Source organism: Alexandromys fortis, unplaced genomic scaffold, assembly GCF_014885135.2.
Source record: "Alexandromys fortis isolate MF-2015 unplaced genomic scaffold, M_Fortis_MF-2015_v1.1 scaffold_306, whole genome shotgun sequence".
Taxonomy (NCBI): domain Eukaryota; kingdom Metazoa; phylum Chordata; class Mammalia; order Rodentia; family Cricetidae; genus Alexandromys; species Alexandromys fortis.
In genome coordinates, this window is record NW_026068196.1 from 40,207 (window position 1) to 52,499 (window position 12,293).

At 48.4% G+C, this 12,293-nt stretch overlaps 2 protein-coding genes across 2 annotated transcripts; both read right to left on the bottom strand.

Annotated features, from left to right (window-relative positions):
- Positions 1-3,759: 3,759 nt before the first annotated feature.
- Mblac1 (metallo-beta-lactamase domain containing 1) lies at positions 3,760-5,146 on the bottom strand. Its single transcript, XM_050129697.1, has one exon. The coding sequence runs from the start codon at positions 4,837-4,839 to the stop codon at positions 4,057-4,059; it is 783 nt and encodes a 260-aa protein (XP_049985654.1). The 5' UTR covers positions 4,840-5,146; the 3' UTR covers positions 3,760-4,056.
- Positions 5,147-5,291: 145 nt separating this feature from the next.
- On the bottom strand, positions 5,292-12,159 carry Cnpy4 (canopy FGF signaling regulator 4). The gene is made up of 6 exons (XM_050129698.1): positions 11,932-12,159; positions 8,621-8,747; positions 8,432-8,528; positions 7,420-7,542; positions 6,536-6,653; positions 5,292-6,452 (listed from the first exon to the last, which is right to left on the bottom strand). The coding sequence occupies exons 1-6, from the start codon at positions 12,065-12,067 to the stop codon at positions 6,331-6,333; spliced, it is 723 nt and encodes a 240-aa protein (XP_049985655.1). The 5' UTR covers positions 12,068-12,159; the 3' UTR covers positions 5,292-6,330.
- Between the last annotated feature and the right edge of the window lie 134 nt (positions 12,160-12,293).

The following is a 12,293-nucleotide window of genomic DNA, read 5'->3' on the forward strand; positions in this document are numbered from 1 at the left end:
TGTATAACTCTAATTTTGCTAGTGTTATGAATCGTAATGTAAATATGTGTTTACTGATAGCCTAGGGCATTCCCTGTGAAAAAGTCATTCAACCTCACCCCTCCCCCAAGAAAAGAGGTCGAGACCCAGAGGTTGAGAAACACTGCTCTAACACTTCCTACTAATCTATCCAATCCTGTTCTTGCTCCACACTAAGACCTCCTCCACTCAGATCAAGTGGTTATTTGTGTTTTACTTATTAGTTTGAGACCTAGTCCAGGCTGGCCTCAAACTCACTGTGCAGCTTGAGGATGGCCTTGAACTCTTGATCCCCCCCTGCCCCTACTTCCTGAGTGTTGGGATTAGAGAAGTGAGTCACAGAGCCCTGAAAGAATGATTATTTGAAAACAAGTTGTTCTAGCCTGTTTCTAAGCCAGTGGCTTCCACGTTACAATGATTCCCAGGTGTGGTGAGTCCACAAGTAAATGTACAGCTGACAGGTGGGTTGGACTATCCACGGGAAGTGTACACACACATACACATGCACTTAGACTAAGCCATTTTTGCAGAGCTACGGGAACACTTGTCCTTTGGATAAGCCACTGTCAATTCTGTAGAAATCTTGTGAAATCATGGCATTTCCCCCTTCTATACTATCCCAGCTGTTATGGTTTTCTGTCTCTTTAAGAGACAAGCCACGCCCACTCCTTCCCCCATCGGCTGCGGCAGGCTGATCTTCAGCTTCCCGCCTGAGCTTGCTCTTTTCCATCTTCCTCCTGGAGAAGTAGCTTCGCTTCTGCCTCTCTCCCCACTTCTCCACCTCCCCCCTTCTCTGTCGCTTTCTCTTCTCTCTCTCTCCGCCCCCTTCTCCCTTTCACCTTCATAACCCCCTAAATAAATATTCAACTTCACTCTTCATGTCGTGTCTAATCCATGTCTCTGTCTCCTGCCTGCCTGCCATGTGTCTCCCTGCCTGGGACCAGCCACTGCTCAGGGACCAGCAGCTGACTCTGCCTGGGACTGGCTGCTCCCAGAGCCCGCTGCCTGCCACCACATGGCTGGCTAACACCATTTGGGACCTACAGCATTTCTGCTGCCTACTGCTGCAGGGATCTTGCAGCATTTTTAAAAAAAGAATATTACCAGCAGTGTATAAACCTAACTTTTCCTGTAGGGTAACTGGGATACCTGCCCTCAGAACATGAAGCCATGGTGTGAAAAGGATTTGCTCAGTCAAGCCTTTGTTTTTATAGCCAAAATCTACATAAAAAATAGTCCCCCACACTATGTTTACTGACAGTAGTCACTGATAAGAAAGGAGCCTCATATTACAGGAGGTTATAATATATCTGTTCTAACAGCAGACTCAGGAAGGTGTAATCTACTGGCCCTTGCTCTAAACAAGTTACTAATATTCTGAATTTACCCTTCACCTTAATTTCAACTAACATAAATTCATAGCCCAGGAAATTAACTGTTTATACAGGGAAAAGGCTAAGTCACTAAAACTAGCTTCAGAGAGAAAAATTCTCACCTGGGCACCCTGCTGGAGTCAAAAACTGGGTCCCCAGAAGAGATTTCTTTTTTTCCTTTTAACTCAACCAGCTAGACTCTCATGCAAATCATGCCCACAGGCCAGTATAGCTACCAATGCTGTGTTCCCAGCCGCCAGCCACGCCCCCTCTGAAACATAAGGTGTCTCCTTGCCAGATCCAATGGTTTTGTGACTCTGAAAATGCATGCTTAATATTACTTGACTATGCCAAAAGGAAAAAAAAAAAAAGAAAGAAAAAGAAAATGCATGCTTGATACTATTGTTACCACCTATGGAACTGCTAACTTGTCTGTATGCCTATATAAGCCAAAAGTTTTATAGAGATTATCCCTTCTGCCTTCTGCTTTTTCTTCTCCCTTCTTTCATCTTCCCCCAAGGAATAAAAAAAAAAATGCAGGAAAAAATGTGCCTAAGTCAGTCAGTTTGTCCTACCCCTCGGATCCAGTTCGTAAGCCAGTTTTCCTTTGCCCTAGAAGTCCTGTTCTGAACTCTGAGGGAGTGCTGAGGCTGGTATTCAATAGCTCCCGATACTCAGGCTTGCCGATGTGAACCCTCATTCCTTAACACTTTCCTGTCCCTTTGCAGGCCAGCCCCATGAGTCTTCCTTTTTATTTTTGTGAGTAGGTCTCATGTAGCCCAACCTGCTTCCAACTTTCTCTGTAACTGAGGATAACCTTAAACTTTTAATCCCCCTGCCTCCACTTCCCAAGTACTGGGGTTATAGGTGTATGTCATACACTCAGTACTTCGTGCATGCTGGACAAGCACTGTATTAAGTTACTTCCCAAGGCCTCACAGGTCTTCTTGCTGCTCAAATCGGTCAAACTGTTGTGGCTCAGAGAATTACATCTACTGTACTGCTGCCACGGACACCTTTCTCTCAGATCCTCAGGGAGGCAGCTTTCTCCCCACTCAGTTCTTTAGTCAAACTCCTTCTCACGAGCTGGATGTGGTTGGTGCCTCACCCCTGAAATCAAAGCAACCAGGAAGATGAGACAAGAGGATTGACAATTTTGAGGCCATCTGGGGTTACATAGTAAATTCTAGGTGAGCCTGGGCTACAGAGCAAGGCAGTCTCAAAAACAAAAGTTATGTTTGGTAGTACTCACCTGTGCTTCCTGCGAGTGCTCACCTGTGCTTCCTGCGAGTGTACTCATTTGCACTTCGGAGGTGGAGATAGAGGCGGAGGTGGAGATAGAGGCAAGAGGACGCCTTCCTCAACTATACCAAGTTCAAGGCCAGCCTGAGTCACAAAAGACCCTAAACAAAAACAAAACCCAGGGGCCACAGAAATGGCTCAGCTGATAAAGGTGCTTACTGCTAAGCCTGATGGCCTAAGTTTGACCCTCAGAACCTTCATGGTGGAAGGAGAGATCCAACTCCTGCAACTTGTCCTGACATCCATGGATAAGCTATGTATAGCTCAAATTTTTGCACATACACCCTCTAAAATAAATAAATGAATGTAAAAATAAACAAAGAAGCAACATCGTTCAGAGGCTTTTCAACATCAGGCAGTCTCCCCCAGCCCTGCTCTCTAGCCTGTCCTCAACCCATAATTATTTGGTTGCTACTATTATTATGTTTACTCATCTGTCTTCTGAATGGAACATATGACTTCTGTGTGAGGCAGCGATCCACCACGTGCTCACTGTAGTGGTATCACATGACCTACATCAATGCTTGAGACATTACAGGTGTTGAATAATTGTCCACCGGGTGAATTCAATGAATACATGAATAAACGAACATCATGTGAAGGCCAGGTGGCACCGCACATGCCTGTAATTCTGTAATCCCAGTACTTGGGAGGTGGAGGTAAGAGAATCAGGAATCAGACTGGAGTACAGGAGACTCTTAAGAGAGTGTGTGTGTGTGTGTCAGGTGACTAAGGGGTCATCTCATCTCTGTATCTGGCACTTTCTCACCAGCAAGCATCCTGGGAGACAAGCCATTGTCCACAATGTTCCTCTCTTGCAGCTTCTGGTTATAGTCCCCCAATGATCATTGTTATCAGTATTTTGCATTTACATCAGGGCAGTGTGTCGCCTAGTTTTGGGTTTTTGTTTTTTGGCAGATCTTAACAAGAATATTCATCAAGATGGCTCAGTGGGTAAAGGTGCCTGCCGTCAAGTCTGACGACCTGAACTTAATCCTGAGGACCCACAGGGTGGAGAGAACCAACTCCTCCAAGTTGCTTTCAGTTCTTCACGGACACACACACACACCCCAAATCAATATTTTAATTAAAAAAAATATTTTCTCTGAAAAAAAGAAAAGAAAAAAATTTTTTCCTGTGTTTTACAGAAGCTCACAGAGGATGCAGGGCTGACCTAGTCCTTCGTCCTCCTTAGGTTGTAGACAGTGATAAAGGTGGTTGATGTCAGTCATTCCGTCTTGTTTGGAAGCTGCCTCCTGCAAAGGCTGAACGTGACAAGCCTTGCTTGCTCTGCCTGTGTCCTTTCGGCTTCCTGGACTCCAGTTCCTCGCTGGAAGGACTTTCTTGATGGGAGGGAGTCTAGTTAAGTAGCTTCCTTATCTTCACAAACCAAATCCTCCGTTCTCTTCACTGCTTCCCTGACCACCCGAAAGGGGGCTCCGTGACCAGGCACCACCACATCAGCCACACCCAGGATCCTCTCCCGGCTCCGTTGCTGAGCTACTGGGTCTTCGCTCAGGGCCTGCCAAGAGTCCTCGTCCCCAAGGCGCTCGAACACATCGCCAGCCACCACCACGGTGCCCAGGCTGGTGCCCTCCACTACGACGCTCACATCGCGCTGTCCTCCGTGGCCCGGCGTGGCCCACACCTGCAATCCGGAGCCTAGTATCAAGGGCTGCGTTTCACACAGCCCATGAGGCAGATAGAGGCCCCCGGGAAGGCAGAAGTCATGGGACACTAACAGAGCCGCCTGGAGAAACAGCCCTAGGTTCCCGATGTGATCTGAGTGCCCGTGGGTTCCCACCACCAGAGTCACGTCTCCGGGGGCCACGCCATGCCTAGCGAGGGCTTCCAGCAGCGCCTCCCGAGCCCAGGGGCCCCCGGTGTCCACGAGAATGGGGCCACGCACCGCCTCCTCCAGGGCAGTCTTCGTGCCGCCGTCTGCGGACGGGGCCATTGGGCGGCTGGAACCCGAAGCCCAGGCCCGGGGCAGGACGAGGGTCACAGTGCCATCAGCACGGACCGCGTCGCCCGTCCCCTGCGGCTCCGCAAAGCCGCGCTGCAGAACCATCACCGAGTGGGAGTCGCTGGTCGCCAGCAGAGGGGTCTCACCGTGCAGAGGCTCAGTTCGCACTGGACCGCTCATGGCAGACACGGACGACTGCCCAGTACAACCCAATTCTTCCGGCAAGCCCTGCCACGCTTTCCTTCTCGACTCGTTGCCACCCCCCAGTACTTAAAGTGGTATCGCCCTCCACCCCTCGCCTAAGATGGTATCGCCCAACCCGCCTTTCCACGCGACCTCGCCTTCCTAGACTTCTTGGCCAGGGTCCCATTAGGCTTGTAAGTCGGTGGCTCTTCACCCATCAACATTTTAAGGATACCTTTTTCTCCTTCGCCTCTAGCCGTTGACTAATTTGGAACAAACTATCGCTGTTCTTAAGGCTTTTTTACTCTGGGAAAATTCAAAAGTCGGGAAAACGGGAGGAATTTTGCTCTTCACAGGCTCCCGTACAAATTTTGGCAGCTGAAGCGCTAGCCACGTTGCTTAACTCTAATCTCTGTACAGTTTACACCATGTGTTGCACGAACTTCGAGTTTTTGGGGTTTTTTTTATTATTATTATTTTCTGATACAGGGTCTCATGTAGCCCAGGATGGTCCTGAACTTGTTATGTAGCTGAGGAAGACCTTAAGCTCTTGATCCTTTCGCTTCCGCCTCCCAAGTGCTAGGCTTATAAACGTGTACCTCTACTCTGGTTCGGTTGCTTCCCCAACCCCTGCCAGTATCTTTGGGGCGCGAAATTATCAGCACCATTAGCTGCTGATAGACAGCAGGCCAAAGACTCCACTGTTTGGGTACTCGGATAATGTGTGCATGTTTGAAATGGGGCTCAGTCAAGTCATACGGAAAAGATTTAATCGCGATATAGAAAATATGGTACCTATAAAATATGAAATAGATCACACCTCTATCCACCTAACCTATCGGCATTGCTTCCACTGCCCTGTTCAGAGACTGATGGTGTACAGTCTCATGTTTGCAGGCTGTGTATATAGGCTGGTGAGCGTCCCTTTTTGGCTTATTTTGAGAAAGGGACTTAAGTAGTTCTCTGGTTGGTCTTGAAACTACCATGTAGCTGGATGATGGCTTTGAACTCCTGATATTCTTGCCTCCAATTCTCAAGTGCTGAGATTATAGGGGTTTGCCACCATCAGGTTTTCTGTGATCCAATTCACATCCTTGTCCATCACTAGGTAGACATTCTACCAACTGAGCTACATCTGTAGCCCTCGTCTGGCCTCTTGAACAGGTCAAAATAGACCCCCTCCAAAAAGCAAAGAGACTTTCCCACAGCTCATACCATCACTGACCAATTGGTGCAGGTGAGGACCGAAAAATACAGAGAAAGCTTCAACACCATCACCACATGCATTTGGTCAATTACGTGGCGGGCATGTGGCTCATCCCTGAAGGCAAAACTTGCCCCAGCTTCTTTGCACGTTTTTCTCCTCTCATGTTGCCGTTCTGGGTCCCCAGGATCATGCCTGAGATCGTAGGGAAAGGACGGTTACAAGTCTTGGCGTGGGGAAGGGAGAGTGAGTTTAGAACACTCCCCGTGACCCCTCCTGGGGGTTCAAAGGTCCTCTGGGTCATGCTTGGAATTGCCTGAAGCCTTGGTGATCTCTTCTTCCTCCTCCTCTTCCTCCTCCTGCCCATCACTGATCTCCTTTCCAGTCCAGGTTTCCTGTAGACAAGCTAGGTGGAATGGGAGCAGACAATTCAGTAGTAATGCTGGGGTGCGGGAAGCAGGAGAGGAGAGGCCCAACCTCTACACTTACCAGTCTCAGAGGCTGGAAGCACATGACCTTCGCAGAGAAAATGCTGCAGGGGCTGCTCCTGATGGTGGAAATACCAGTCTCCTACAACATCTTCAAATTCCTCCAGCATAGTCTCGCACTGGGGAAGAGCGGGAAGAGGGTCTGCTCAGATGGGCTTTGGAAGACTCTGCTCTTCATTCCCGGTCTTCCTTCTCCATGGACTGTGTTACTAGATGTGTGATTCTCTTCATTCAGCACTTGCCAGGATCTATTACTCTCTGATACACAGTATATCTACGCAGCTAGGTGGCCATGTGTGTAGTCCCAGTGAGGAGGTGAAGGCAGAAGGGTCATATATTTAAGTTCATCCTCAACTACATAGCGAGTTTTCAGGCCAGCCTGGACTACGTGCAATCCTGTCTCAGAAACTCAGTATGTCTCCAATTCTAGCCTGTAAAGTAGGAACTGGTAATCACACCTGGGATATGGGAGTAACACAAGGCAGCAGTGTGTGGCCCAGAACCCAGAACATAGTAGGCACCCAGTACGCAGTGAGAGATATTATCAGCCTTGCAATATAACTTTTTTTAAAATATTTTTTTTTATTTATTATGTGTACAATATTCTGTCTGTGTATCTGCCTGCAGGCCAGAAGAGGGCATCAGATCGCATTTCAGATGGTTGTGAGCCACCATGTGGTTGCTGGGAATTGAACTCAGGACCTTTGGAAGAGTAGGCAATGCTCTTAACCACTGAGCCATCTCTCCAGCCCCGCAATATAACTTCTCAATAAATGGCACTGCCTTCACTCTTTGTCTCCTCCCTGCTCAAAGGCAGACATCCCCTGCACTGAGTTCCAGGATGTAGCTCCTCTCACCTCTGGACAGAGCAGCCCCCCATCCTACCTGCTTCTTGAGGAATGTGACCTCCACACTGGGCTCGTCCCACAGCTCCAGAGGGATCCCCAGATCCACTTTCACTCCCTTCTGTACCAGGCCTTTCAGTGTGGCCATGGTCTGACTCTGACCCTGCGGGATGGAAAATTTGGTATCAGTCCCACCCACCTTCTCCATTTTCCCCACATCAGCCCTATCAACTGCGGGAGTCTCCATAGTGTGTTCTGTGAGGGAGTCTGATTGCCAATCATTCCTCGAAGATCTTCGATGATATAGGTCTTTGTGTCTGAGAAACAGGGTCCTGGGCTGGCGAAGAGAGCTCAGTTCGTAAAATGCCTGAGGACCTGAGTTCAATCCCCAGAATCCATATTTAAAAAAAAAAAAAAGGCATGGCAGCACAGGCTTACAATTGCACCAGTGGAGAACAACAAACAGGTGGATTCTTGGGGTTCTCTGACTAGCCAGCCTAGCCTATTTAGAAAGTCAGTAAGCCAGGGAGACCCTGTCTCAAAAACCAAGGTAGGAACTGGGTGTGGTGGCACAAGCCTTTAATCCCAGCACTCAAGAGGCAGTGGCAGCTGGATCCCTGTGAGTTCAAGGCCAGCCTGGTCTAAGGAGCAAGTTCCAAGACAGCCAAGGCTGTTACACAGAGAAGCCCTGTCTCGGTAAAAAAAAAAAAAAAAACAACAAACAAGTTGGGTATGGCAAGATGTCTTTGTGGGTAAAGGTGTCTCCCACCAAGCCCAGTGACCTGAATTCTATCCACAGGACCCACATGGTGGAGAGACCCAACTCCCACAAGCTGTCCTCTGACCTGAGTAGTGTGTTGGGACACATTTCACACATGAAATAATTGCGGAAAAACAAAACAAGGTGGATGGCTCCGAGGGAAAAATGCCCAAAGCTGTCCTCGGGCCTCTCTACATGCCCGCGTGCACATACATGAACACACAAGGGCACATGCAAAGCCTTGGGGGAAAGAAACAAAAAGTAGCAGGGCCGTTCCTAGGAAACGCCTGACCTTGGCATATCTCAAGGAACCCTTGCGCTCCGCGTGAACACTGTAGTCCAGGATCCGCTCACATAAATTCTCCAAAGCCTCTTCCAATCTTGTCTCGCTGTGGGAACAAGGAAATACGACTCCGTGACGTGTCAGGAGCCTGGCAGCTCCTCTGAGGTTGGTTAGATGTGGGTTAGCACAGAGACTCACGAAAGGCTGTAGGGTACGTGTCTCTTCCTCTTGCCCGTGTCTAGCACCTGCCCCAGCTCCAGCACTTCTCGAGATCGACCGGTGCGACTCAGCTCTTCCTGAAGCTCCATGCTCAGCAGTTTACACACTGGTAGTAAGGAGAGACCCAAGGGGATGAAGACGTGTGACCCCACCAGCGTCGTTCCGCCCATGCTCCAAGGCAGCAGAGCACATAAGCAAACATGCTGGAGTCAGGAAGACCAGAAGACGATACTGACTCAATCTCAGTAGCTGTGTGACACTTGCTGCGTCTCAGTTTCTTCACCTCTAACGCGTGGGTGAGACTGTGCCCCTTATAACCATGTGATGAAAATTTAGGTCCATCAGCATATGGAAAACCCTTAGAGTCGTGTTCGGCATACAGTGAGCACTGTGTAAGTACGTGGTGTCGCTCTGACCTTACTCATTGAGCTACTTTTCTATGTATACTAGAGTGCAGATAGCATAAACCCCATCACGACGTGTCCACGAAACTTCCAGTATAGTCTGGGACTGTCACATAAACAACGATGATACAGTGGTAGTGCTCCAGGGTTACAATCAAGAAACCTGTTTCCAGAACTGGTAAGATGGCTCGACAGGTAAAGGAACCCGCTGCCAAACCTAGAGGACCCACATGGTGGAAGGTGAGACCCGACTCCTCCCTGTTATTCTCTGACCCGCACACACTGCACATGTTTACCCACACACGTACACCAAACAAACAAACAAAAAGAGACTTAATCTCACAGGAAATGGAAAAATGCAGAATTCATCCAAGGCCACCTCCTCTACTATAATTCCAGTAAGGATAGACATATCTTTTCCACTGTTGTCTTCCTCAGTACCTTATCTGGCACAGTAGACTGGGTTCTCAAAAGTAAGAGTCTCCTCTAGAAGTGACAAACTACATGGGTAAATAACAATAGTGTTTACCCTGCTACAACCTGAGACACACAGGCACTCCCTTTTCCCTAGGACACAACACAGCAGGTGACAGCAAGGAAGGAGTCCAAAGGAGACCTTAAACTCCACTAGAATGGAGAGGAGCTTAGCAAACACGGAAGAGTGGGGTGGGGCGCACGAATTTATTCCCAGCACTCAGGAAGCAGAGGCAGGCAGATCTCTGTGAGTTTGAGGCCAGCCTAGTCTACAAAGGGAGTTCCAGGATAGCCAGGACTGTTAGAGAAACCCTATCTTGAAAAACTTTAAAAAAAATGAAGGAAGGAGCCGGGCGGTGGTGGTGCACGCCTTTAATCCCAGCACTCGGGAGGCAGAGGCAGGCGGATCTCTGTGAGTTCGTGGCCAGAACAAAAAAGCTAAGGAGAAACCCTGTCTCAAAAAATTTTAAAAAAAAAAGGAAGGAAGGAAGGAAGGAAGGAAGGAAGGAAGGAAGGAAGAAAGAAAGAAAGAAAGAAAGAAAGAAAGAAAGAAAGAACACAGAAGAGGGGGGAAACAGCGAAGGGAAAGACAAGGCATAGTCATTGACGGTGAGAAGTTGGGTGTGTCTGGAGCATAGTCAATTTTAGAATGGGAATGAAGTATGAAAGTAAGGATGGGTCAAGCAGTGGTGGTGCACGCCTTTAATTCCAGCACTCGGGAAGCAGAGGCAGGCACATCTCTGTGAGTTCAAGGCCAGCCTGGTCTACAAGAGCTAGTTCCAGGACAGGCTCCAAAGCTACAGAGAAACCCCATAGTGATAAAACAAAAACAAAAGAAAAAGAAAAGAAAATGTGCGGATGTTTGACATTTACAAATACAAGACATTTACAGACCCTGCCCCCTACCCCAGAAGAAGGTTGGCTTAGGGTCTGGGAAACCATTCAGCAAGTAAAGTGCTTACAAGCTTGAGGACCTGAGTTCAGATCCTCAGAACCTACAGAAAAAGTTGGGCAAGGTGGCACTTGTAATCCCAGTGTTCTGAGAAGACATCTGACTTCTGTACCTAAATTCCAGGGGAATGAGAGAACCTGTCTCAAACAAAAGGTAGACGTCTCTCGTGAAGGAATGACACCTGAGGTTGTCCTCTGACCTCTACTTGTATATCACCCAGCCACACACACGGGGTCTTTGTCTGAACAGAAGTGATAAAGCAAGAGGCCAACATTATGCCTGTATTTAGGAAGATTAAGGAGTCCTAGGAGAGCCGGGGGGTAGTGGCGCACGCCTTTAATCCCAGCACTCAGGAGGCAGAAGCAGGCGGATCTCTGAGTTCGGGGCCAGCCAGGTCTACAGAGCAAGTTCGAGAACTACACAGAGAAACCCTATCTCAAAAAAAAAAAAAAAAAAAAAAAAATAAGTCTTAGGAGAGCAGGACATGGTAGCACACGCCTTTAATCCCAGCACTTGGAAAGCAGAGCAGGCGGATCTCTGAGTTTGAGGCCAGCCTCGTCTAGAGAGAAAGTCCTAAGGTAGCCAGGGCTACATAGAGAAGCTCTGTTATGAAAAACCAAAAAAGAAGAAAAGAAAAGAAAAGAAAAGAAAAGAAAAGAAAAGAAAAGAAAAAAAAAACAGTCCCAGGAGAAGAGTGGTGCACAGATGCAAAAAGAAATGAAAGATTAGGATCAAATAATGAGTAACAATGATAAAATGCAGTTGGCTGTAAGGTGAAGAGAAAAAGAGTCCAAGAAAAGAAGGTAAAGTCGGGGAGAAAACAAACTAGGGAACTACAGGGTATTCAGTGACTTGGCTCCTGACTAACACAGCCAGAGACCATGCTGCTTGCTGTACAATCCCTTCAGTACACCCCAACTGCAAAGCCTCACACCGATGGGGAACTTCTAAGTGGTGTGGTGTCTCCATCTTTTGTTTATGAGCGTCAGCCACTGACTTACTCACTGTTAAACCCCTGTCGTCAAGCCTGTAATTTGCTAGCGTCTCTGCCTGGGCGAGGCACAGGATGTCTAGAAGGTATGAACCTTACACCCCACCCATGCAGGATGTCCAGATTTAGGTCTGGCTAACAAAGTGGGGAAACGCACCGAGGAAGATGCTCGGTAGGATCCGCGCTACAGGTTCTGGAACTACAATTCCCACAATCCATTTGGGCCCGAGCCTGCAAGGAAAACCTGGCTCCTTTTGGATGCCGCCTGGGAAATGTAGTGTCACCAGAACCCTGATTCCCCCCCCCCCCCCGCATCCCTTGTTCCCATTCAAGAGTTATCAAGCTCCAAAAGAACTTCTATCAAGAGGGTCGAGTAACCCATCTATCTTAGTCCATTTGATCCAGCCTAGAGTTAGAGAGGCAGGAGGTGGGACAGACAGATGCAAATAAGAACAGCTTCTTTCTATACCTTCGCATTTGCTGGGCAAACGTTCTGTATCATCGTCCTCTTTTTCCGTCGTCTCAGTCCACGCACTGTACGCTACCAGGATGAAAAGCAGTATTTCCAACCGCACAGGTCCCATGACAAAACGCTGTCCACACATACACACAACCACCGTGTCCCTTCAGACTAACTTCTGGGAGGGAGCGGGCCCTTTAAATTTAGTCGCAGCGGGCCACAAGCTTTCTTTAAAAAAAAAAAAAAAAAAATCCACCGTGGAACGGTCAGCGCATGCTCAGAGCTAGCCCGAAAGTGGGTGGAGCGTCAGGGCTCAGGACTTCCCCGCCTCAATTTTGTGGCGCCTCCTGCAGGTCCTGGCAGCTGTGTAT

What these genes read in the sequence shown, in the direction of transcription:
- Mblac1 (XM_050129697.1), bottom strand. Translation starts at nt 4,839, where the DNA reads ATGAGCGGTCCAGTGCGAACTGAGCCTCTGCACGGTGAGACCCCTCTG.
- Cnpy4 (XM_050129698.1), bottom strand. Translation starts at nt 12,067, where the DNA reads ATGTGTGGACAGCGTTTTGTCATGGGACCTGTGCGGTTGGAAATACTG. An exon ending in TTTGCCCAGCAAATGCGAAG is followed by an intron (nt 8,748 to 11,931) that starts GTATAGAAAGAA and finishes CCTTACTACCAG; the next exon opens with TGTGTAAACTGCTGAGCATG. An exon ending in GCTTCCAGCCTCTGAGACTG is followed by an intron (nt 6,453 to 6,535) that starts GTAAGTGTAGAG and finishes CATTCCACCTAG; the next exon opens with CTTGTCTACAGGAAACCTGG.